The following is a 27,840-nucleotide window of genomic DNA, read 5'->3' as shown; positions in this document are numbered from 1 at the left end:
AGTTAAATAAAGGTTTAATAACATAAATAAATACAAATTATCTTTCGATTTTCTATTGACCTTATAGGCTACTATTTGGTGTAAGGTGTAAAGTAACTAATTACAAATATACTCTCGTTACTGTCACTGAGTACTTATACTTTTTTGGAGTATTTTTCAAGTCATTCATTTTACTTCTACTATAGTGGAATGTCATTTAAGTACTCTTTCCACAACTGTATTTAAGATACATGACTGATACAAACATTCCCATGAAACAGAAGCATTATTACTGAACATAAGCCTACAGCACTGCAGGCTAATGTCAAACCTGGGGTGTAGCCATTACACCGATTCTGTTGCAAAGCGTTTGGCAACAGCAACCGTTCACTCTAAACGGAAAACGCAAAGGAGTTTATATTGGACAAATCCAGGTAGGTGCTCCCCGTTTGCTCTGTTTGGTTCTTAAACGGTAAACCGTTTCCGTAATGAATAGACCCCAGAAACCTCCATCGCAAACATAAGCGCCTAAACTACATTTTGTCATCCCTCCTGTCAGGAATAAAAATACACTTCCGGTGACGTGGCTCCTCTGGAAAAGGGGAAGCCGTGGCAGGAAAGTTAGCTGCGGAATCAGCTGGAGAGTGGAACAGCAGCGCTAGCCTACCTTACTGAGCTGGATGGCAGGGACACACTGGTGGAAGAACTTCAGGAATCACAACAGGGTAAAATATATTATCACATTACTTATTAACTTTTTCTTGTAAGTTGACTGCGTGATTTTAGCAATCCAAACTAACTGACTTCAACTTAAGGTTTGAAAGGCTAGCGTTAGGCTTGGCTAGTTAAGCGTGCTAGCTGAGTTTGTTTATAGACAGCCATTTGGGCGTCACGACCAGAACTTTCCAAGTAGCAGAGCGAATTAAATAGCAACTGGTTGCCAAATAAACAGTAACCTTTATTAAGTAAAAACAAAAGTCACCTAGCTAGCTAAATAAATCCATGCGATGCATATCTAACGTAGCAGATACAGCTGTTGCTACAGTGAGTGAGATGTGTTACATTGTAATTAACGTTAGCTGGCCCACAACTTGTTACTTTGTTACAATTCATCAAAATGTTACAATGTTTGGGCCTTTCCGGAACGTGTGCAACACTCGCTTGTGCTATGTCGTCTCAACTTTTACTGCGCGAGCTGTCTGGCATCACACAACAGCATATCATCAGCATCCCATATCTATCGTTGACGTAAACAACATTTTACTCGTTCCTGCAAGCCATGTTTGCGAATTACTCACATAGCCTCCAACTTTTTAGTGTTGTCTTTCTCCCTTATATTTGATTTTCGTCGACCGTGAACAGCGCTCTGATGAACACATTCAAAATGCGACGTAGGCGCGCTGACGTGTAGATGGGGTACCGCAGGCCAAGGGGCTCGCGGGCATTATCACACACAACCATGTAAAGTTAATATAATAATACTTTTCTGAATTAAACGTCAACCATAGTTATTTGGTTTAGTTCAAGTCATGATGCTGTGTAATAGGTCCTCTTAGACACGTTTTCTTAGACATTAGCAGACCTAAGCAGTTGCTCATGGCGCACTTTCTCCATCCGTTTTGGTGGAATGACTACCCTACCAAGGGATTTATTTTGTCCTGTCCATTTTCAGTCATCACCCGTTACTGGTCACACACAATATCGCAACCTTAGCCAAAAATGTCTATACAAACTGTTTGGCAGTGAATGTGCATTCAATTTATTTGAGAAAGCATCTATGTTGAGTTAAGAATGCATGTAAGGCCTATCTACGTTATATGATGACCTCTCATCTTGCAACATTGTCCTTGTTGGTTGCAGGTGCTCTCTGGAACGAGGGACGGATGAAATCAAGAGGCGGTAGGCCCAGCTGGGCGTTGGCTGCACTGTTCACTGGTGCTGCCCTGCTGGTCATCTCCTCCAGAGGGGCGTCCAGTGGGAAGATGGTGTCCCAGGCAGCCATGGCTCATGCCACAGCCACAGCCGCTGGATCAGGCCCAGGGCTTCCAGATGAGTTCCTAGGCTTCCAGGCCTTAGCTGACTTCTTTGCAAGTGAACGTGCCGATGTCTGGCTCTGCTCTCTGGTTGGGTCTGTTGCTGTAGGCCTCACTGGAATTTTCCCCCTTCTTGTTATTCCTATTGAGGCAGGAGCGGCCCTCGAGACAGCGGGTATGTTGTGACCTAAACTGATATGTAACCTTGCTGTTAGCCAGACTAATGTAGGCCTACTCTTTCTTCTGAAAACGAGCCACACTGGTTATGCCTTGATCACCACACCCGTAATTAGACATCCTGAGGTAGCCTACAGTGACTGACTTACCATTAAGCAGAAGAGGCAAATGCCTCACATCATCAAGGGGCCCTTGTGAGCTGGGCATCCATTTTTAATCATAAAATACAGTTCTGCACTGTTTTTTTTCTGAAGAGCCATTTAAATGTGGAGCAATGGCACCTCCATTTTTCTGAGGAAACTGCTGCTTATGAGCTGAATAATGTGCTTCTGAACTCTGCCTGACCACACCCTTTTAAACACAGCCTTCAAGTAGAATATAGAGGCCACAGTCACTACCTCCAAAGCTGCGTTGCTGATTTTTGTTGTTGCCTTGAGTATTTAACCATGTGAGATACCAGTACTATTTATGTGCATAAAGTGTTAAACTGTAACATTTTGGTCAAATGTCAATGATTCCTTTGCACCATTGGGATTATGCTTTTGGCTCACACAAATCCTGCAGTTTGTTTAAAAAAAAAAAAAAATGACCAGAGAAAATAATTCTAAAGGTATCACTGACATAAGCCTTGTTGGATAATGGATAAATGTGTCAATGTGAATGGTGCTGAATTGGGTGTGTCCTCATTTCCATGCTGTATTCTTCACTCTCAAAGAAGAGAAACCAGGCCACTATGTATTGCATTTCAACACCTCTCAGAAAACACAATTAACACTGAAGGCCACTGGCTTTGCCTGTCCTGGTCCTTTGTGCTTATTAGTATTGGTAAGGAGAACATTGGATCACTAATGCCATATTGTAATACAATAGCAATGGCAGGTGCATCCTCTGAAGCTGTTCATTCAGACGTTTAAAAAAAAAATTGAGCCCATAAATTGAGAAATTACCCAGTAGGCCTATTTCTTTAATTGTCATACTTCATGCAAGGATAAAAATGTTTAAATAGACAAACATGTAATGGTTCTTAATTTTAAAGCTAGAAATAGAAAATCACTTATTTTGCAGATTTATTTAAATGAAACCTGTAAATGTTTTAGCTCAAACAGGGAAGAACCAGCATTTTTGTATATCATGGATGATACAGCCTACCCCAACTACACTTTTCATAATTGCCATCTCTTTCTCTCTTGTTACTCTCCGTGTGTTTCCAGCTGGCTGTCGGAAGCTAAAGCAGCTTCTGAGCTTTGCCATTGGTGGTCTCTTGGGTGACGTGTTCCTCCACTTGCTCCCGGAGGCTTGGGCACATTCCCACTCCTGCAGCCCAGGTGGGTCAACCTTCTCTCTCAGGCACCCTCCTGTTCTTTCTATACCCTTTATCCCTCCTGGAGACATCCCCATTCAAATTGCCTGTGCTTATTTCCCCCCACCAGTATACCTATTCTGACCCTTCACACAGACCAGTGGAATGCCTGTGTCCTTAGGCTTGCATATCACGTATCTGACACGTCAGCAATATTGTAAAGATAGTCTGTTTGCGAAAACAATTGATTTCGACACTTTTCAAACTGACAGAGACAGAGAGGGAATGACAGCTAACATTCCCAGTATACTACATTTATTTTTTCTAATAAGTTAACATTGGAAGTGCAGATATTCTCTTCAGTATTAACGATTTGTCAAATATAGCATTTTACAATGACTCTTCAGTGTATATGTTTGCACTAAAACTGCTTTGAACAAAAATATAAATGCAACACTTTCAAAGATTGTACTGAGTTACAGTTCATATATGGAAATCAGTCCATTGAAATAATTTCATTAGGCCCTAATTAAAGGTTAAATAAAATTTAAAAAATATATGGATTTCACATGCCTGGGAATACAGCTATGCAGTTATTGGTCACAGCTACCTTAAAAAAAAAAGTTGCGGGACTGAGTCAGAAAACCAGTTAGTATCTGGTGTGCCCACCATTTGCCTCATACAGATCAACTCTATGTGAAGGAGATGTGTCGATCAGGCTGTTGCTTGTGGCCTATGGAATGTTGTCACACTGCTCTTCAATGTCTGCGAAGTTACTGGATATTGTCCGGAAGTGAAACACTGTCGTACACGTCGATCCAGAGCATCCCTAACATGCTCAAAAAGTGACATGTCTGGGGAGTATGCAGGCCATGGAAGAACAGGGATGTTTTCAGCTTCCAGGAACCGTTTACAGATCCTTGCAACATGGGGCAGTGCATTATCATGCCGAAACGTGAGGTGATGACAGCTGATGAATGGCACGATAATGGGCCTCAGGATCTCTTCACAGCATCTCTGTGCATTTAAATGGCCATTGATTAAAATGCAGTTGTGTTAGTCCGTAGTTTATCCCTGCTCATACCAAAACCCAATGCTACCATGGGGGCACTGAAGGTGAGCATTTGCCCATTGAAGTTGGTTATGACGCTGAACTGCACTCGGGTCAAGACCTTTTGTGAGGAGGACGACGAGCATGCAGATGAGCTTCCCTGAGACGGTTTCTGTAGAAATTCTACAGTTGTGCAAAACCACAGTTTAGTCCGTTGGCTGGTCTCGGACGATCCCGCAGGTGACGAGGCCGGGTGTGAGGATCCAGGGCTGGCGTGGTTACACGTGGTCTGCAGTTGTGAGATTGGTTGGACAATACTGCCTAATTCTCGAAAACGTTGTTGTGGGTGGCTTATGGTAGAGAAATTGACATTCAATTCTCTGGCAACAGTTCTGCTGGACTTTCCTGCAGTCAGCATGCCAATTGCACGCTCCCTCAACTAGAGACATCTGTGGCATTATGACAAAACTGCAGATTTTTAGTGGCCTTTTATTGTCCCCAGCTCAAGGTGCACCAGTGTAAGGATCATGCTGTTTAATCAGCTTTTTGAGATGCCACACCTATCAGATGGATGGATTATTTTGGCAAAGGAGAAATGCTCACTAACAGGGATGTAAACTAATTTGTGCAAAGGAGAAATGCTCACTAACAGGGATGTAAACTAATTTGTGCACAACATTAGAGAAATACAATTTTTGTGCAACATTTCTGGGGTCTTATTTCAGCTCATAAAACATGTGACCAACACTACGTGTTGTGTTATATTTTTTTTCAGTGTCTTTGTTGATTTTAATTTAGGATTACCAGGGATGCGTTCAGAAGGACGCAACATTTTGGAACATTCACATAGCATATATTTCTATGTATACACACATGCTTCTCTGTCAAGTATTGCAGTGTTTCCAAACTCCAGTACCCAGTCCTCCAGTATTTAAAAAAAGAAAAGCACACCTGATTTAACTGAACAAATCATCAAACGCTCAATGAGATGAATAAGGTGTTTTTGCATTGAGTACTGGCATTGGGAAACACTGATGTATGCTCTATTCATGGCATTTCTATCTACAATGTTTGACAACTGGATGTGGCCCAGGATTGTTTCCCAGACCTGAGGTCCTCTGGTTGTCATGTAGAAATACACTTTAAAATGCTTTGCTGACTTCTATGAAGTCCTCGGTGGTGATGAGCAACCCTAAGCCATGCCTGCATTCCACTGATCCATGTGAAAGGGGGTCTCCATACAATCCTAGAGAAAGTTTTCCAATTAGTTTGTCATCCCTGTTAAAATAGAGCCTATCTCACACTGTATGTCTCTTCCATCCTTCCTGTGTTCAGACGAGAGCCAGCTCCACTACAGGACCCAGGGCCTGTGGGTTATCATGGGCATGCTGTCCTTCCTTCTTCTGGAGAAGATGTTCCCAGATGAGAACAGTCAGGAGGACTCCATTGGTAACAGCCAGCATGTCCCTGTGAGTAGTTCAATGCTGTTTTATTGTCCATGTCTACATGAAAAGTGCAACAGTCGAGTCAATGCACCAGATACAACTCTTTAATAGCCCCAAATGATTTAAAGAAATGGTGGGCAGGTCTTTCCAAAGAAGGTTAAGGTCATGCATCTAATTACACACCTCATCTCATATGCTGGAACCCTCACATATTTATTTAGGTGTGTCCAGTGCACCAGTGCTCTTTAATCCCTTCACTGGTACCACAGTGACACTGCTCTTCCACGCGGTGGGGTGGCTAGTGGATCAGTTGGCTCTATCTAGGGCTTTCTGTTTGATCTGAGCTGGTCTTCAGTGGACAACTCTGACCTAAACTTAAACAAGGCACATTAGATCATCTTGATTGATAGTGTTGTAGCTGAAGAAACCACAATCAGTTTTTATTCCACTCTTCAGTGATGAATCATTAGCATTTTGACTTCAACAATCAACTTCTGAATTTAAGCCGCTTTAAGGTAGTGATTAAACAGTGCTGTGATGACACATTATGTCCTAAATGGGAATCTCCCAGAATTGTCTTATTTATAACTTTATAAGTGGAGTTGCAGTCCAAATAGAAAATAAGAAATCTGAGTCAAACTAATCCAATTTTCTACAGATTTGAATGTGAATATTATAAAATATGCACATTTTCCCACCAGAGGTTTGTTTCTATCAAATGGGTGTGTTGTGGATAAAAAGGCTGTGATGCAGTGTACATAGAAACCACTTGGTGCTAAAGTTTGTCATGTACCGACTAAAAAACATAAGGTCAATGTGTTTCCATTGCGTTTTCCACTCTATCAATTTGGTTTTTCACAAACTGTTGGCATATTCTCTATAGACAACAGCTTGCTGATAAAGTGGACAGGTTAGGTTATAGGATTGGATGGATAAGATCATTTTTATTTGTTAATTGGCAGCTAAGCACAAATCATGTCACTAGCATGCATAATAAGATCCTCAATATTTATTGGAAAGGAGCATCAAGCTCATGACTGTGCACCACCCTGTGAAGTTCATCATAACTTCTTTCATCCGAAGCCTAATAAACTGGGCAAGCTTTTTCAAGTTAGGACCACACATCATAGCATCGACTTGCCTTCAAATTTACCTCGACATGATGGTGATGCTATCAACAATTGCGCAATAAATAGTTTCCACCAATTTGTCGCATAATTAATTTTAGAGACACAAAAAGATCCCACCATGTCGAACAAGCAAATTGTCTGTTGACAATTATGAAATTGTACCGACACTTTTTCCATCCCAGCTGTCGTGATTTTTTTTTTCACTCTAACTTTAATCTGGATTGAAACATGGTTACTGATGCAACCTTATCGATCCCCTACCTCCGCAAGCAGGGACCCATTGTGCCATAGCCCTGAGTCTATCTGCTAGACACGCTTGGGATCAAAGCTGTATTCTATCTCCCCTCCATTTCTCTAATACCAGTGAGACCCTTTTTCATATGGGATTTGGAGTGGGTATTAGTGCAGAGTATTAGCTTCGGGATTCTTTTGATGTTTTGGGGTATGGAGTGATTTTTGGTGGTGCATTTTCCCTGTCTGACAGTGTGGATTTAGATGAGTTGATGTTCTCTGCTCTGTAGAAATGGGAGAGCTTCTTGTGGCGTGTGTAAAACAGAGGTACACAACTGCAGGCTTTTGAAGGCCTTAATGTCTGTAGGGTTCCTTTTTTATCTATTTTATTTCACTGAAATAGTCAGCTCTAACTTGCTGATGAAAAGGTAAGGGTGAAAACCAGCACTTTAAATCATACTGCATTTGTGATCCATTATGCTAAAATGTTCTGTTATTCAAAAGATAATCCTTAATTTAATTGCAGGTATTTGTTTCTTATCCTTGTGCCCCATACATCTCGCAAAAGTTTGTGTGTGTGTGTACCACTTTCCTCTTCCTTCTCTTTTGCTCAGGAGGAGGAAGATTGGCATCCATGTCTTGTCTCTTCATTGTAGCTATTTATAGAGATGGGGAGGAAGCAGCTGCTACATCTACTTCAGAGAGGCCAGAGGAGTGTGTTCAGGGGTGGATAGGGAGACTCGGGGTAGATCAGTGCTCATTCCACAAATGGAGTCTTATCAAGCATGTTTTGATGTTGGTATCAAGATGCTGTTACTATTCAATTCAGAGACATAGGTCATGAATCACGATCTCACTTGGTGTCAAACTCCCACTCTCCAATGAATTACCCAGCCCACTCACACATTAGGAGACAGATTGATATTTGAGAAGATATTTAACATTTCCCAGCCACATTTAGAATACAGCAGGCTATTTGCCTCATTTAATTTGACTATTAAATGCTGCTGTACTGTAAATGGCTCTAAATGAGGAAGGGACCAGGAAGTCGGCCCTGCTCTGGAAAGGAGAATGGCCTGGGGTAGAATGAATTTGTTTTTTGTTAAAAGCACGCAAATTCAGTGGTTGGAGGAGAGAAGCTATGGGTGACATAGAAGAAACACAGTAATGTAGGTTGATTCAATGGAATGTGTAGGTGTAGTGTACTATGTAAACCTTTGCATGCTTTAGAATTTCCTGCTGATTGGGCTAATACCTGTTAGTTTTTGTCACCCCTTCTCCTCAGACCTCCCATAGCTCAGACTCCAGTAGTGAGGCGTTGTCCCACATCAATGGGCACCATTCTGATACGTGGAGCTCGTCCAGCAAGACAAAAAGCAGCTTGCAGCAAGTGCCAAAGAAAATAAAGGTAAGTTGGATCAAATGGGTAAAGTTTGTCTGATGGGATATTGTTCATTTTAACAAGCCATATGTAAATGACAAAAGGGAGAACAATCTGGAAATGTCCATTTGCTTAAGAGCCACCAAACTGAAATCTTCTGTACTAAGTAACCCCTTTTGCTTTGTGTATATGACTTAAGTGTGAGTCAGCTGTGGGATCCTGTATAGACTTGGTTCTGTGTCTCTATCTGGCAGACGAGTGGGTACCTGAACCTGCTGGCTAACTGTATTGACAACTTCACCCATGGCCTGGCTGTGGCAGGGAGCTTCCTGGTCAGCAGGAAGGTGAGTTAGTCTGCAGCACAAATATCTGCAATGAAGTCTGTCCAGGCGCTATATACTAAATAGGTATGGGTGTGGGTTTTTAATAAATGCTAATTAAACCTAATAGCAGTTACTAATTTCAATGCAAGCATTTCAACAAAATGCACCGTGGTCATGAACAATGGATACAATACTTCAACTTAGAGCAGACTTATTACAGACTACAGTATGCTATGAAAGGTGGTTGTTTTGGCATTTGAGGCTCGTGCCCATGATTGGCAGAGGACCCAACCCCCTTGGCAGACTTGTAGATAGCTGTATCAGCGCTCACTTAGCCATAACATTCACTATTCTCAGCTCAGTCCACTATGAGCATGATACTGCACCCCTGCTTAAGAGACTAGTTTCAACAACACAATTCTATGATTTTGATGCAAAGTACGGTATTGTCATTATTACAGAACATTGAGTCAGGACATTGAATTCTACCTCGCTATTTTCTGAAGTATGATGATTACATTACCCACGGTTGTGGGTGAGAAAGTCCAGCTGGAGAGGCATAAGGCTAACAGCATGAGCCAAAGGGAGAGTTTGCCAGAGAGGAAGTAAACTAGCTAGATGTCTCTACATCGCTCACACACATGGGCATCCCACTTGTTTTGGTTTCCATCTGCACTCATATTTCTATATGCAGGCATGATGGTGTTTATCAAAGTAGAAGCCCAGTTGGATGCATGAAACAAACATTGTCATGTATACACACTGTAATGTAGTACAAGAGTCATTATCAGAGTTTGAGTAGTATAGGATCGGAAACATGTCTTGTACGTATATATTTTGCAGAGCCTGATCAGAGACATGTTCTATGTATTTCCTGACAGGTTGGGTGTCTCACCACCTTTGCCATCCTGCTCCATGAAATCCCCCATGAAGTAAGTTCAAACTTGCTATTTTTAGGGGATGTGACCTATTTTTTTTGTAACATACTTCATGCAATGAAAGCTAATTATGACTGTTTTTTGAGTCATGAATTGATTCAGTTCTAGTTGATATCCCCATCTTTTTTTCTTACATAAATGGGCTCTGTGACGCATTGCTTATATGTGAATCTGTGACACATTGCTTACATGATGTTTGCTCATCTCTAGGTGGGTGACTTTGCCATCCTGCTGCGTGCAGGGTTTGACCGCTGGAGTGCCGCCCGCATGCAGCTTTCCACAGCCCTGGGAGGGGTGCTGGGGGCCTGTTTTGCCCTGTGTGCCCAGTCTCCCAGAGGCACAGGTGAGCCACTTAGCATCCTCCATATACAAAACAGCAGCAGAGCACTGAAACTACAGCTCCACACCAGGTGCTTGACTTGGACTGAAATAAGGAACAGTATTTATTTTGGGTGCCGGTACTGTTTATATTTAGGTGCAAGAGATCCACAATACTTTTGATTGAATATTCTATAAGCGGTGCAGGAGCTAAAGCAGTAGACCATTAAGTGCTGGTATTCTGCTCCGGTGAGCTCCTGCCCATGTCGAGAACTGTCCACACCCTTGGTATAGGCTATCAAGGAACCATAGTCTTCAGTGCTTTGACAGCCAAGCAGCATGAAAAGCTTTGTTTAACTATCAAGCCAAACCTTTCATTCCACTTTATCCTGTGTAGAAAATGCAACAGCGTGGATCTTACCATTCTCCTCGGGAGGCTTCCTGTACATAGCCCTGGTCAACGTGGTGCCTGACCTCCTGGAGGAGACCAGCCTCGGGTATGTACACTGGTCAGTCTGGACAGCCACTGACCACAATGCAAATACCCACTAAGAGACTAAATATGCAGCGGGGGAAAAAAAGTGTTAACCTGTTATGGCTGCAATCCCAATACCGGGATCGATATGGCAACTACCAGTGAAAATAGAGAGCGCCAAAATTCAAACCACAGAAATCTCATAATTACAATTCCTAAAACATACATGTTTCTTATCAATTTTTTTTACCTATTTGTTGTTCATCCCACAAAGTGTCCGATTTTCAAATAGGCTTTTCAGCGAAAGCACTACAAACGATTGTTAGGTCTCCACCAAACCACAATAAGCACAGCCATTTTCCAGCAAAATATAGCATTCACAAAAAACAGAAATAAAGATACAATTAATCACTAACCTTGAATTATCGTCATCAGATGACACTCATAGGACTTCATGTTACACAATACATGCATGTTTTGTTTGATAAAGTTAATATTTATATAAAACAAATCTGAGTTTACATTGGTGTGTTAGATTCACTAGTTCCAAAAACATCAAGTGATTTCGCATAGCCACATCATTCAACAGAAATACTCATTATAAATGTAGATGATAATATAGTTAGTTACACATGGAATTATAGATATACCTCTCCTTAATGCAACCGCTGTGTCAGATTTTTTTTTTTAAACTTACGGAAAAAGAAATGCATGCAATAATCTGAGAAGGACCTCAATTTAAAAACACCACAGCCGCAAAGACGGCGTCATCATAAACAAGAAATTAGATGATAAATATTCCCTTACCTTTGATCTACATCAGAAAGCACTCCAGGAATCCCAGGTCCACAATAAATGTTTGTTTTGTTCGAAAATGTCTTATTTATGTCCAAATACCTTCTTTTGTTAGAGCGTTTGGTATACATATCCAAACGCTAATTCTGGTCAGCGTTATATCGGACAAAAAGTGATCTTACCGGTCGAAGAAACATTTCAAACTAAGTACAGAATCAATCATTAGGATGTTTTTAACATATAGCTTCAATAAAGTTCCAACCGGAGTATTCTTTCTTGTCTTTGTGAGCAATGGAAAGCAAGTGACTACCATGAGGAAAAAGTTGAATCACAAAATGGCTGCTTGATGGACAGCCGATATATACTGCTCTCATTCACTCCCACAACAACATAGAAGCCTCATTATAATTTCTATTGATGGTTGACATCTAGTGGAACCCCTAAGCAGTGCAACATCATTCGTATCTCAAGGGGATTTCATTGGGGACTCTGAATACATATAAGCTCAGATTTCTGACTTCCTGTTTTGATTTAAACTCAGGATTTTGCCTGCCAATATGAGTTCTGTTATACTCGCAGGCATCATTCAAACAGTTTTAGAAACTTCAGAGTGTTTTATATCCGATACTAATAATAGTATGCAAATATTAGCAACTATGAATGAGGAGCAGGCCGTTTGATATGGGCACCTTTTCATCCAAGCTACTCAATGCTGCCCCTGCAGCCATAAAAAGTTAAGCTAATATGAAAATGAATGGGCAGACACTGAAGCAAAAACATGTTTCTTATTTTTTTCCAGACACTCCCTGTTGCAGATCCTGCTCCTGTGCTGTGGCATTGCCGTCATGGCCGTCTTGTCTGCCGTAGTGGATTGAGCTCAAAAGACAAGCCTGCTTTACCAAAATATAATTGAAAACATCACCGCAACATTCACTGGACTGGGACGCAATCCCCCTTTCTATAAAGTTAAGTCCTCAGATTGCATTCAGTCGCCCTTTTTATTATATGGAACTTCTTTTTTTTATACTCCACCTATTGCCAAAACATCCTATCAGCATGGCCATCAACATGGAAGCGATCTGACAATCAGAACGGCACCTTGAATCATGATACCTGCTTTTTCTATCAGGACTCTAGACCAACTGTGTCCACCTTGTCTGCTGATCTGACTACTGTCTGTGTGGACACTAACGTGCCAAACCCAGACAGAGACAGACATTTTGAAATGGCAAGAGAGCTAAAGAAAGCTTATTGAAGCTTTCATGGAAGTGACTGGACTATCTGAGAGCATCAGACCATAATGGGCAGACACTCAGTCTCATCCTGTTTTATTGCACACATGCACATACTCAAACAGGTCATATCACACACATATGAGCAGCTCATGCATACTGTACAAACTTAATCTCACATGGCTTTACCATACTAAAATGCGTACACATTTCCTTACATTCTTCAAATTGTATGCTCGTGCTGCTTTCTATTTCAGGCTAATTTATATTTATTGTGTCTTATTGGTTTCTGTATCTGCTTGTACTGCCTAGTATTTATTGAATTATTTCAGAAAGTAACATGGTGCAATGTTTTTGTCAAATTCTGTTGTGACTTCCATCACGCACCATTGTGTTTTCTGTAGGGTTAATCTGTTACATTGATGTATATTCAAGCAAAAAGAGCATGTATTTTTCAATTGCATACAATACTAATTTGTTAAGACACTCAGACAGATATATTTGAAACTCAATAATGAGAGATTCATTTCAGGAAAATATGATTTAGAAATGTTATAATAATATTATGCAAAATATTTTTGTGTAGTCTTGATTTTACTATATAGTGCTTTCAGAAAGTATTCACACCCCTTGACTTTTTTCATGTTTTTTACAAAGTGGGATTGAAAACATATATTTTTAAATCAGCAATCTACAATACTCATGTCAAAGTTTTAAAGAAATAATTTTAAAAAATATTGGAAAATAAATCACTGTCTTGATTAGTTAAGTATCCAACCCCCTGAGTCTGTTAAACACCTTTGGCAGCGATTACAGCTGATTTTCTGGGTCTAAGAGCTTTGCACACCTGGATTGTACTATAGTTGCCAATTTTATTTAAAAAATTGAATTTGGTTGTTGATCATTGCTAGACAGCCATTTTCAATTCTTGCCATAGATTTTCAGTTAGATTTAAGTCAAATGAAACTAGGCCACTTGGGACCATTCAATGACATCTTGGTAAGCAACTTGTGTATATTTGGCCTTGTGTTTAAGGTAATTGTCCTGCTGGAAGGTGAATTTCTCTCCCAGTGTTGGGAAGCTGACGGAACCAAGTTTTCTTCTAGGATTTTGTCTGTGCTTAGCTCTATTTAGTTTATTTTGAACCTAAACAACTTATTCCTTGCTGATGACAAGCACACAACATGATTCAATCATTTTGAGAATATGAAGTGCTACACTGTTGTGTTGGACCCAAACATAATGCTTTGTATTCAGGACAAAAAGTTCATTTCTTTGCCACATTTTTTTCAGTATTACTTTAGTGCCTTGTCTCAAACAGGATGCATGTTTTGAAATATTTGTTGTCTTTTCAGTCTGTCGTCAGTATTGTGGAGTAACTAAAGTACAGTATTGTTCCATTCTCCATTAAACTCTATTTTAAAATCACCATTAGCCCCATGGTGAAATCCCTGAGCGGTTTGCTTCCTCTCTTGCAACTGAATTGGGAATGGCGCCTGAATCTTTGTTGTGACTGGGTGTAATGATACACCATCCAAAGTGTTAACTGCATCATGCTCAAAGGGATATGTAATGTCTGCCCCCACCCCCCACCCTATTGCGCAGAGTCCGTGCAATTTATTTGACTTGTTAAGCATATGTTTACTCCTGAACTTATTTAGGCTTGCCATAAAAGCGTTGAATACTTAATGAGTCAAGACATTTCAGCTTTTCATTTGTAAAGATTTTTTTTATTCCACTTTCACATTATTGGGTATTGTGTGCGTGTGTGTACATCAGTGACCCAAAACCTCAACTTAATAAATGTTTAATTTAGAATGTAACAAAATGTGGAAAAAGTCAGTGTGAATTCTTTCTAATTGCACTGTATTCACTCTTGGTAGTTGCATGCGCACAAGTTACACTAAGTGAAAGCTATGGAGATTATGCATCAATATGTTATGCAATCAAAACAATAAAATTCCACACTAAACATAAATGTTTTCTGTAAGCACATGTTCTGCAGCAAAAAGTCCAGGCTTAAAATGTAATTGGAGCCAGAGGGGGGTATTGATTGTTCACTCTTGACAAGAGCCCGTTGCCATAACGACTCCCTTGCAGATTACCTTCCTTAGTCCTGTGAGAAGCCTACTGTCTGTGGGAGCCTTCCTGTGAGATAAGATACTGACGCTCTGTTTATACCTGTTTCTAACTCGCACCATTTATCCTGATGTTGTCCACATTCTGATTGTGCCCACACCTTTGGACAGTTGGAGATTATTAAAAGACGCACTGTGATCTGGTTGTGATCAGATCTTCCTGACCACCTCCTGAGGTAGTCAGGCACGCATTGGGAGAATCTCAATTGAATATTCCGCACGCTTTCGCCTTGCCTTCGTAAACCCATTGGATGAGAAAGCCAGAGGTCCCTCCCTGACATCCTCCAATGGAAGAGGCGAGTAGAGAGGATGCAATTGAGATTCTCCCATAGTCACCAGAGACCCTGGGTTCGCGCCCAGGCTCTGTCGTAACCGTCCACGACCGGGAGGTTCGTGGGGCGACGCACAATTGGCCTAGCATCGTCCTGGTTGAGGGAGGGCTTGGCCGGTAGGGATATCCTTGTCTCATCGCGGACCAGCGACTCCTGTGGCGGGCCGGGCGCAGTGCGCGTTAACCAAGGTTGCCAGGTGCACGGTGTTTCCTCCGACACATTGTTGCGGCTGGCTTCCGGGTTGGATGCGCGCTGTGTTAAGAAGTAGTGCGGCTTGGTTGGGTTGTGTATCGGAGGACGCATGACTTTCAACCTTCGTCTCTCCCGAGCCCGTACGGGAGTTGTAGTGATGAGACAAGATAGTAGCTACTAAAACAATTGGATACCACGAAATTGGGGAGAAAAAGGGGTAAAATTCAAAAAAACGAATCAAAACAAAAAGATTCTCCCATAGTGTCTGGATATCTTACAAGTGTAGATGGATCTGGACTGTGAAACCATTTATAAATCATCAGTATCAGACCTTCTAAAATCAATGACTTATGGCATGTATTTGTGTCTTAAAATAAACACTTTTGAAAGAAAGTCAAATAATTTACATACAGGGCGGGACCAAGAAATGTAGTCACAATGTGGACACATTGGACAGCTATGAGAGACATTTTAATTTCATATGTAGAATGTGGACTTGACCAGGACAAAATACACATGTTAGTGCCAGGTATAAATGAGACATGAATGACAACCTATACCGCAAAGCGAGAAAATCCATAAACTTAACACCGCTGACCTCGAGCATAAATCGCCTCTGACCGTCTATCGGAACATTGCACAACATATCTAACAGGAGATAGATAGGTCTTGATCCCATTTGGTCCTAGGAAAGACAAGTCCAGTTCAAGATCAGCGGACCTCCAAACTCAAATCCCGCACACTTTGAAAAATTATACACAAGCCTTGTCCAATGTAAATGTTTGATACCTTGTTGTATTTAAAGGGATCATGTATTGCACATGGTATACGCAGAGAAAACAAATGCATGTAAAGTCTTTCAAGGACATCTACTGTTGCACTATTGAACAATGTGCCGATTTTCATTGCTATCTTTACCTCCCTTTAACTCAGATGAACAATTGAGACCCATATGCACAATTTTGAATAGGAATATGTCCCCAAAACTTCATTGGTAACACTTTACACTGTTGCTCTTATACTCGTGTAATGACAATGTAATTACTCTATTAACAATGTAATTATTTAAGTAATAACATGTAATTAATATGTACACCTTATTGCTTTGTATTGTAAATTAAAACCTATCCCTAAGTACTGATTGAATGTCTCTCCAAAGTTGTGTAAAACTTTTCTTTGATATACGTTAGCAGTGTTTTTGGATCAGCCGAGCCTGAGTGAAGGAGGAATATAGTTTTATTCATTTTAAATATTGATGTTATCATATAGCCCAAGGGTCTCCAACCTTCTTCCTGGAGAGCTACCCTGCTGTTGGTTTTTACTCCAATCCAAGTTGTAACTAACCTGGTTCGGTTTATCAAGCAGCTAATTATTAAGCTGGATTAGCTCTCCAGGATCAGGGCTGGAGAGCCCTGATGTAGGCCTTGGGAATCCCTTGGTCAGTGTGTCTCCATGTTGTTTTATACATTGAAACGTTCACTATATTGAAAGGCTGTGGGCTCAATTCAATCAAACCTGCATTGTGGTAGTTTGTAAACAAAGACACCAATCATTGCTGTGGTGGGTCCAATTGAATTTCAGCCCGCACCTGTCTCAGTGCGTTTGTCAACTGTGCACAGAAAAGGCTTGTAATGAAATATGTTGGGTTACAAATAGGTTTTGATCCAGCATGTGGTCCATGTGCATGTTTCTTCATGATACATAAAACATGGCCCAATATATATACTTAATATGATAGTAAAACAACTGTGTCAGGTCCTTACAGTTGTAGCAGATCACAATGTCCCAAATAATAACAATAATACTACTAATAATACATATGATAGAATTAGTATATTAACACAATGTATTCGTATTTGATCAATCATACATGTTTACCCCTAGTATTATTATTATTATTATTGAACAACCTGCAGGAGATATATTGCCAGTGCTTAGTTTCTTCCCATCCTACTGAAACCCGAGAGGAGGGAGAGTGCATTGCATCACTACCCACTCCTCGCAGCATTGGTCGCCATCCATCCCCTCTCCTCTTTCCAGTACCAAAACAGATGGTGGAAAAATCATCACATCTGCCGGGACGCACGACAACAATAGACAGCATCTAGCCCAAGAGAACCGGGGCGTCCATCATGTTTGCTGTCCAGAGCTCCATGAGGGTGTGAGCGCCGTCGGGATTTTTGACACGGGGTACCATCACGGCAGCCGAGGATTCTTCTCGCGACTGTCTGGGCTCTCCATCGAGTGGGGAAGATGGCCGCCATGAAAATTTTAACCAGCAGTGGGCTGTTCTTAGCGTTCTGTGCGTTGGGGTTGCTAGCCATGGCAATCTGCACCGACTTTTGGTATGAGACAGATGCGCGAAGACACCGAGAAAGGTGTAAAAACTACGCCAACAAGAGAAACGACCCGGGGTACATCTATATCTCAAATAGCAATCTCCCCCTCCAGATGCCCCCAAAGGGCATTGAAAGGAAAGGTAACAGTCCAAGTGCCGGAGCTCAGCCTCTTATTAGGGAAAAACGGCACTTTCTGGCCGCAGCGTCAGCTATGGAGTCCCACTGCAGTCGCCAGTTCAATTCAACCATCTCTGGGCTCTGGAGAAAGTGTCATCGAGATGGATTTGACCTGGAGACAGAGGATCTCATATATAAAGGTAAGGGTGCTACAGCTAATAGCCTATATCAGGCCCTGGTGTGATGTGGTACTGATGCTGCTCACTGAGTGTAAGCATGATGCTCAGATCCTCAGATCCAAACTCAACACGATCATATTGATACAATGGGCATGGGATTAACTGATGCTCCTAGCTGCCACTGTAGGGCCGTTTCCATAATAAAATTTTACAAGAGGGGCTTTTGTTCATAATTGTAAACTACAGTAGCAAATAAATAGTCAGTAAATCATCTAGATGGAAATGCCAGTCGTGTACGTGACGCCGAAGACGTGGCACTTGCGTATTTTTTACGCTTTGTGTGTACACCGCTGTCCATGGTGCTGAATTTATTTTCAGGCTTTGCGCCCAGTCCGTTCGCCTAGCAGCAGCACACAATGGCGGAGGAAGGGGGTCTTCCCTTGTAAAAGCGAAACGATTTGTCTCAGGTGCTATTTGGACTGTTCGATTTTGCTGAGTGCATTTGGCATCTGTTACATTAAAATACAAGATAATGTGTTATAGGTGATGCGTCGGTTGTCACGGGGGAGACCGAGAGAAGACCAAGGACTGAATTATTGATAAACATCCTGCTTCGTGGGAATTTTGAGCTGTAAGAGAGGAAATCATAGTGCATGGAACTCTCGCAGAACGGCCTCGTCCGACACACGACAGCAGGGCTTTCTGTGCAATGCCATGAGGCGTTCATGCCTGACTACTCTGAGATTCTGACGAATGATGAGAGAACAACAGCATTAATGTTAGCATAAACACAGTACCTTCGTTCAAGGAAATTCAAGACACTGAATATTTTTGAGAATTCCCCACAAATTATAGCGTGTTTGTTTACCAGGATGTTTTCCTAATGTATTCAACCAGATTCAAACTGTCCAGAGTAGGCCTAGAGGACATGTTCATGGGTTAGTTTCACCATATAAAAACGAGAGCTCAGTTCATTTTTCAAAACATTGAACATCTAATAGTTGAGTTGAGTTTATTTTTACAGGGACAGTGCATTCAATGGGACAGTGCATTAATCAACGTTTCAGTAAAAGTGACGGTTTTAGCCAGCCGGCTAATTTTCAACCGTAGTCCCTAATAGATGGGTTAGCTGACAACGTCACGAAAACTATGTTCGCGATTAAATGGGGCAGAAGTCTGTGTTGTTATTCTGGATGGCCAGCTAAGAAGAATGACAAGCTGCCATGTGATGTTTTGACTGATGTCATGTCTATGCCAATATGGCTAAAATTTTCTAGCTAGCCTTTCTGGGACTGGGGGCAGTATTGAGTAGTTTGGATGAATGAGGTCCCCAAAGTAAACTGCCTGTTACTCAGGCCCAGAAGCTAGGATATGCATGTAATGGATAGACGACGCTCTAAAGTTTCCAAAACTGTTAAAATAATGTCTGTGAGTATAACAGAACTGATATGGCAGGTGAAAACCTGAGGAGAATCCATCCAGGAAGTGCCATTATTTTGAAATGGGTGTTTTTCCATTGAAAGCCTATCCACCATATAAAGGGATATGACTCAGATTGCATTCCCTATGGCTTCCACTAGATGTGAACAGTCTTTAGACATTATTTCAGGCTTTTATTCTGAAAAATGAAGGAGAATGACCACTTTGAATGAGTGGACAGTGGAAAGTCCCAGAGCTGTTTGGTGCACCTTTATATTGACAACGCTATTGTCCGGTGTAAATATTATTGATTATAAAAATTTTAAAAAACCTGAGGATTGATTATAAACATTGCTTGACATGTTTCTACAAACTTTACTAGTACTATTTGGATTTTTCGTCTGCCTGTTGTGACCGCCTTTGAGCCAATGGATTACTGAACAAACCGCGCCAACAAAACAGAGGTTTTTGGACATAAAGAGGGACTTTATCGAACAAAACAAACATTTATTGTGTAACATGGAGTCTTTTGAGTGCAACCATATGAAGATCATCAAAGGTAATTGATTAATTTTATCACTATTTCTGACTTTTGTGACTCCTCTACTTGGCTGGAAAATGTTTGTATGGTTTTGTGTGCTGGGCGCTGTCCTCAGATAATCGCATGGTTTGCTTTCGCCGTAAAGCCTTTTTGAAATCTGACACAGTGGCTGGATTAACAAGAAGTTTAGCTTTATTTTGATGTATTACACTTGTGATTTTATGAAAGTTTAACATTTATAATACTGTAATTTGAATTTCGCGCTCTGCAATTTCACCGGATGTTGTCGAGTTGTCCCGCTAGCGGCACGCCTTTCCCAAACAAGCTAGCTAACCAATAACTGTAACGATGTATTTGAGAATCAACAAGTAAGTGCTCATTGTGCAAATGTATTTGTTTTCAATAAACATTGGAGAGGAAATATAGTTTACGTGTTGTCAACAATCTAAGCCAACCCTGTCTGCTTTGCCCCATAGCTGCGCATGCATTTTGTTAAACAACCATCCCATCTATAGTAAAATCATAGTGTAAAAGCAGGTGAGCTGGCTCTCCTTTTTTTTGCCTGTATTGTGGTGGAAAACTGAGCGGGTTGAGCATATCACGTCAACCCTAGAAATGTTTTAACAATGTAATTTCTTTGGGTGTAGCTTGCATTTAATTGCCATTCTCTGTTTCGCACAACAATCTTCCATTCCCCATGTCATACGTGGATGTATGGCTGATTTCGACCCTGTTATGGTCAACCCTGTTACTTTATTTGGCACTTATTAGGCACTTACTACAGTCATTTATTTATTTTTTTACTTTAGATTTTTATTTTATTAAATTGAACATGTGGTCTTAATGACAGAATGTTACAATTAGGTGAAAGCAAATAAATATATAATCCTAAAGTTACACATCTCAAAAGGCACCGAATTGGTGGAACGACCCTCATGCTGAGGTAAACGGTAACTGTTGTCAGAATTGTGGGAAAGTGAGCTGATTTCTTTGATAGAATAAGGTAATCTGTAGCATATCATAAATTGACAACAATATCCACAGGTTGAATTGCATTGAGACACATAGGCCCACTGGACAACATTATATTCTCTCTAGTTGCTCCCTTGTTTATCAGAATGATGAGTTGGTCTGCATCTGCAGACACCTCACAACTCAAACCTTAAAGTGTCTCTAAAGGGAAGTTAGTAGGTCTGTATACCACCATCACAGTAATACTGATATAAGTAACCTGGTGGGACCAGGGGGTAGCCACTAGGCAGATATGTTTGTAATGCAATGCTACATCTATGGCATGAAAACAAATGACAGATGAGTTGGCTTAAGCAAAAACAGATCTGGCTACCACTACACTATGAGACCACAACACATTGAAAATGATTAATTTGGCCAATACTATAGATTCTCCTCAGTAACTGGGACATGGAACCCAATACAGAAATGTATATTTCTTCTCTCAGGCTACTATAGTTCCATATCAGGGTGTGAACTGTTGGCTCCATGTTTGAGCCTGCATACAGTACTTTTGACTTCCTTAGCTTCACATAGCTGAATGTTTGCAGCTGAAGTCCAGGTGTTCTAAGAATGGAGCTTCACACTGTGACTTTTGACAACTCTATCACATTTGGTGCGTCAATACATTTGATTACTTGTTTTTGCTGCCTTTGACCTAAAATGTATCAAATAATATTAGCGAGTAGGTAGTCAGATCTGCTGCTGAGCAAGTGCTAAGTAAATTGATCTCCATCCATAGCTCTTGGTCTTGAGGCTCACACAATGTTCGATTTTGCAGAAGTAGTCATGGGACATAAATGTCTCACCGCTCATCTGGATATATTGTGCTTCCCCACCGAACATGAGAACAATGAATTATGTATTTCCGTACTCTGAACTGAGTGAACTCAATGCTAATCCTTGTCAAACCCTTTTTTGAACATTCACACTAGTTCATGTTTTCCTTTTTGATTCTTCCTCTTGTTTATGCCAGAACCATATAGCCTTTTCTATTCATGGTGACTGACTAGGCTTTATGGCAGGGGTCTTCTTCCACACTTACAAAACCATGTCATGAACATATTCCAACATAAATCTCCCTTATCAAACAAGTAACTGATTACAGTACACAACATCCAGGAATATGTGAAGATATTTGCAATAATTTGAGCATAGGTGGTCTATCTCATTGGAGTGATATGATGAAACAGCAATGCAAGACTCGTCTCTTCCTGTTGTTATAATTGGTCTGGATACCCACCTCGCACGGAGAGATAATTAGAGGCTGATCTACATGAATGATGCCGGATGCTGTTTCTGCTCTGAATCACAGCTAGCTGTCTCTCACTTTGAGAGGCACACTGAGGATATTGCACGATGACATCATTCACAGTGACACAAAGGACTCATAACAATTTTTATCTTTTAGAACTACTGTAGTGTCTACATGCTTAACTGAGTCACCATATTCAGTGTGGTTGAGTTTATTGTCTACAAAGCAGCCTGTTTTATCAAGGTCTTATCAAGACTGTGTTTCTATCATAATCATCAACTCTTTTCTTCAGGATTGATTCAGCGGTGCATCCCAGTCAAGTATCACTACTCTTCCTCCATCCTTCCGCGCAATTTACCCATCAACATCACCAAGACCATCCGTCAGGATGAGTGGCATGCACTCCGTAAGTCTGAGCCTGTCTGTCTGACTGTCTGTCTGTCTATCTAATGGATGTCTTACTGGCTGTACAGTATGTCTGGACTCTCCGTGTTCAATCGTTTTCTCTCTTTCTGTCTATCTCTCTAGTTCTCTTTCTCTCTAACTGTTATCTCAGGATCAAATACATTTAAAGTGGCGGCCATTGAGAGCAATTTTATCTTCTTGTTATCGCTGTTCACCCCTCCCTTTCGCCCTCTCTAGTTTTGATATCCTTCAAAAAGATAAGGAAGATTACATGGTTCTATGAAGGAAGTGACAGGGACTTGTAAGGGTGTATGGCTCTATTTGTGTCAGGAATATTCTATGTATCATATGCCGTGAATATGATTGTGCAGACATTGCATTTCTGTGCTGTGCATGCTGTTGATCCCACTGGGCCTCCTGCTCTGATCTCCACTGTTCTTTGTCCACTAAAATGACGGAGGTGTGTGTCTGTTGGTGCAGATCTACGCAGGATGACGGCTGGCTTTGTGGGCATGGCCGTGTCCATCATCCTGTTTGGCTGGATTATCGGAGTGCTGGGCTGCTGTCAGCAGCATGACCTCATGCAGTATGTAGCTGGACTACTCTTTCTCATGGGAGGTAAGTGCTGTCTCCTCTCTGTTTGGTGTGTGTGTGTGTGTGTGTGTGTGTGTGTGTGTGTGTGTGTGTGTGTGTGTGTGTGTGTGTGTGTGTGTGTGTGTGTGTGTGTGTGTGTGTGTGTGTGTGTGTGTGCGTGTGTGTGTGCATGTGTGCATGTGTGTCTTTGTTTGATGCATTGTGTAGACTACAGTAGTTGTCTACACAATATATGCACTTGTGTGTGAGAGAGAGAGCTATATGTGTGAACACATATAGGTTTCTATAATAAGATGTACAATAAATCATGACATCTCTGTAAATGGAGTGTGAAGATGTTACCATTTATTGTCTGGCTGACCCACTAGGCCTACCAACATAGGAATGACATAATACTGTATATAGTTCATTGAAGTTTCTGTGAATCCCGTACATTTCCGTTTGTCTCCTTGTCCTCCCTCAGGAACGTGCTGTATCATCTCCCTGTGTACGTGTGTGGCGGGCATCAACTTTGAGCTGTCGCGTTACCCACGCTACATGTATGGCCTCCCAGAGGATATTAGCCATGGCTACGGCTGGTCCATGTTCTGTGCCTGGGGGGGCTTAGGCCTCACTCTGCTGGCTGGTTTCCTGTGCACCCTGGCCCCATCCCTAAGCACCCCCTCCCGTACAACCGTCCACAAGCCCAGACAGGAGAACGGAACCGTGTGATGGGACTGCGTGACTGGCCCACAAAGCACACAAATAAGCAACACCCATCCAACTTCGTCCAACGTTTTTGTCCAACCACCATCTCACCTCATCACCTTCCCTGTTCATACCACCTCTGTCCATCTGAATCATGAGTGTACCAGAGAAATTGTACATGGGAGAACAGAGCAAAGACATACCAAACTGTACTATTTACTGTACATCTAAGACACACAGACATGGCAAGACCTTTTTGTTGTTAAACGTTTGACTACTAACTCTATGGCAGCCTAGAGGAATTGTCTTAAAATGGTGCTCTCTTTTAACACACACAACACAGAACACAGTCCAAAAGCTTAGAAAGAAACAACAAGCATCTCTAAATGGAACAATCAAACAAACAAGAAAACGTGGCAGAGCATCCTGTCATCATTCCTCTTTTAGTCGGTTGGTCTGTACTGTGTTTGTTATTGTTCGCAACAAAATATTATGCTGGCATAAACTGTCCGTTGTTTTGAATCAGCTGACTGATGTCAAGCATTATCCCTAGGAAGGACTTTACAGTTTAAGCCTAAAACCTGCTTCTTGCAGCAGAGGACCAAGAGCACAACATGGAAATGGCAGGGGTGGAACAGCAAGATAAAATACAGAACTGCGCTTTTGAAGAGCAAATCTTTCAGCGCTTCTATGATTCAGTATGTACAAATGCATCTCTATGTAGATTCAGGTCATTGTTTGTATAAAGTAACTCTTGAATAAGATTTTTTTTCTGTTTGTTTCGAGGTAACAATGGCAATTTGGGTCTTCAGTGGTGTTGTTTGCTGGAATAAATTGTATGCTTCATGATTAGAAGAATAAGAGTGATTGCAAGGCACATTAAGTACTGTTTGAGAGTAGCAGAGGCAGTTAAAGGTCCAGTGCAGTCAAACATGTGATTTGTCTGTGTTTTATATATATTTCCACACTATGCGGTTGGAAAATACTGTGAAATGCTGATAATGCCATGTTAGTGTAAGAGCTGTTTGATCAGTTTTCCCCTCCCCACTCAGACCATTCCCAGACAGTCCTAGCAAAATTCTTGCTTGAGAAATTGCTCTTTGCTAAGAAGCTATTTTAATTGAAAACAATCACAGTGAGCTACTTAATTATTACCCAGAAATGATTTGATATTGAAATAAAAACATCTGCATTGGACCTTTAAGGAACAGTAAATATTGTATGTTGAAGGATGGGGTTCAATGATTTTTTTTTTAACCTTCTAGTAACACATTCAAACTTAGAAACAATGACAGACAGTCATTTACAGTTATAAGTGACAATACCTGCCGTCTTGGATTTGGCAGGAATTGAACTGCAGACACCAGTGTTGGACTTGCATTTAATGTATTCTTACACAAAAACCTTCACATAGCACAACACATTGTTTGTAGCAAGTATCAATGCATTAAGTGATTTGGTTTGTGTGAACTGCTGCAAAATGCAGGTATTTGCACAACAAAGATTCCCAAAGCTTCTGTTAAAGTTTATCATTGAATCCATGTCTTATTCAACACAACATTTCTGTTAATATTCTTCTGTAAGTGAAAATGGGTAATGTTGAGATTTACATTGAGAGAGCAGTAGGGCTGTAAAAAGTCATACTTAATATCATGTTTACATCAGTAATACCACTGGTATGTTGTTTTTTTCCTGTCTACCAATCCTTCTCTCCTCACGTTTGAGGCAGGGGTGTCTGCTCTTGCACATAGCTGTTCTTTGTATTCTTCCTCAGTAGGGGAAACTAGGAATCAGCTTAGGTCTCTTGGAGACAAGACCAATAATGTGGCATCTTGTAAGCAGACAACATGATGTCCTGTTAAAGCATCATCTGCGTCACTTCAGTGTGGATCCCTATTGAGTCGACCACTTTCCTGAATGAATTGAGGGAGCTCACCATTTCTTCATTTCAGTGCCACTTTTGCCCCAGGCAACAGGCAGTCTTACTGGCCCTTTGCAGAGTCCCGTTTGCAATTCATAGAGACAAGGAGAGGTCAAAAGGCCCTCATTTGGGTAACATTTGATTAATGTACTCTGTAAGTGCACAGTTCTCGCAAGACTTGAGAGGTGTAATAATTATACAAGCACACGTGTGTATTACATAAAGGTTCTGGGAGGAAACTCAGGCCATGTTGGGAGTTTGTTTGTGGCAGGTCTGGGTTCAGGCAGGCTTCGGAGGCTAGCACTGCACATGAATTAAGATGGAATTACAGGTAAGACGGAATTGATGTATTTTGTGAGTACAGGGTACTCAAGTAACACTGTTTTGTTACCTATATGTGAAAAGGCACTCATTGTGACACTTTTCCAGCAGTGTTATGAGGTGAGGTGATGAGCTATAACCTTTCCAGTGAATTAGTATTTGACTGTAGATAAAAACATTGCCTCAAAGTGACTACAAAGTGAAACATCCCAACATTGTTACTACATGTAGCACCACCTCAGACTTGTAAAAGAGTTGTGGATATTGGTGGTGTTCTGCTGCCATTCTGAGCTCATCCACAGTCTTCTCCTCCAGTTTATATCAACACACATGTACAGGTTTTGTCCCTTAGATCTCTAAATTGGCCAATGGTATTGAATGCATGGATAATTGCTACAATAAACAATACATTTATTGCAATTGTGTTGTTTGAATAATGATAAAGGTTCTGTTGCTAAACCGGTTGATAGAGAAATATCTTGGTAGCGTACCAAGAATGCTGAAAAAGTAGTAAAATGGCCACATATAAAAGAATGAGAGAAGGGGTAAGCACAATATACAACTTGTATGCAAAAGTGACATCAAAATTGTTCTCTTAGTGGGACTTCTCGTGTTTCATGAGGAACTGGAAAGTGTTCAGTGTGAGCAATGTGGGACACTGTGTACAAATGCCACAATTTCAAGTGGCACCTCTTTAAGTAGCACTGCTATGATTTTCTACAAGTCATTTATACTGGTTCAATCCACGAGGATGGAGAAAGACGATTAAAAGACATTATAGTCTTGCATGAGATCATTATGGTTCATTTCTTTTAATGTATTCAAACTTGTCCATTTTTTTTATCTAATTTATTTTACTGAAATAAAATGTAATTAACATACTATTCTGAAGTCAACTGTGTCTGTATATTTCATGTATTCTAGATGTCTATGTCACAACAGAAAAACACTGAGCTCAGGTAAACATCTTCCTGTGTACTGCTCATCTGGGCTTACATCTACACTATTTCTCACTCATGGAGAGTATAATCAAATAGGCTATTATGGTTCTTGCAACCACTGCAGTAAAGTTTTGGTTGGACATGTGGCACATTTTTCAGAGGAATTACACGAATGCCATGATTTGACAATTTAAAAAAAAACAACCATCATCTCAGTTTGTCTTTCATCAGTATGTAGCACATGTTCATTCTCCAAACTAATACAGCATTGATGAGGTTTTAAAAACAATCATATGGATGTTGCTGACATCTGTCAATTAGTCAGCTGACACTGATTTAGTACAAATGCTAGACTTACTTTAAGTGGACCTCAGTGGATGAATTCCCTGTAATAATATTAGGCTGCATTTAGACAGGCAGCCCAATTCTGATCTTTTCCCCCCACCAATAGGTATTTTGACCAATCACAGATCTTTTCACATTAGATCATTTTTAGGGCTGATCTGATTGGTCAAAACAATATCATAATTATGCCGCATGTCTAAATGCAGCCATAGATGCTAAGAAACCCTGGGCTAGGTGTTGCTTGTACCATCTATTTCTTATGACACGATGCCACCTAGAGGAGAGTTGAGTATTT

General features: G+C 40.9%; 2 protein-coding genes across 2 annotated transcripts; both read left to right on the top strand.

The window, feature by feature from the left end:
* Positions 1 to 562: 562 nt before the first annotated feature.
* LOC139384385 (zinc transporter ZIP13-like) lies at positions 563 to 14,786 on the top strand. Its single transcript, XM_071129133.1, has 10 exons — positions 563 to 704; positions 1,840 to 2,187; positions 3,401 to 3,514; positions 5,876 to 6,009; positions 8,632 to 8,754; positions 8,982 to 9,071; positions 9,932 to 9,982; positions 10,199 to 10,331; positions 10,704 to 10,803; positions 12,376 to 14,786. The coding sequence occupies exons 2-10, from the start codon at positions 1,863 to 1,865 to the stop codon at positions 12,449 to 12,451; spliced, it is 1,146 nt and encodes a 381-aa protein (XP_070985234.1). The 5' UTR covers positions 563 to 704; positions 1,840 to 1,862; the 3' UTR covers positions 12,452 to 14,786.
* Positions 14,787 to 17,466: 2,680 nt separating this feature from the next.
* LOC139385193 (transmembrane protein 178B-like) lies at positions 17,467 to 27,465 on the top strand. Its single transcript, XM_071130305.1, has 4 exons — positions 17,467 to 18,126; positions 22,624 to 22,737; positions 23,217 to 23,354; positions 23,794 to 27,465. Exons 1-4 carry the CDS (start codon positions 17,724 to 17,726, stop codon positions 24,039 to 24,041), a joined length of 903 nt encoding a protein of 300 aa, XP_070986406.1. The 5' UTR covers positions 17,467 to 17,723; the 3' UTR covers positions 24,042 to 27,465.
* The last annotated feature ends 375 nt before the right edge of the window (positions 27,466 to 27,840 follow it).

Source organism: Oncorhynchus clarkii, chromosome 26 (assembly GCF_045791955.1).
Source record: "Oncorhynchus clarkii lewisi isolate Uvic-CL-2024 chromosome 26, UVic_Ocla_1.0, whole genome shotgun sequence".
In the NCBI taxonomy this organism is placed as follows: domain Eukaryota; kingdom Metazoa; phylum Chordata; class Actinopteri; order Salmoniformes; family Salmonidae; genus Oncorhynchus; species Oncorhynchus clarkii.
This window is presented reverse-complemented; position numbering and strand designations above follow the sequence as displayed.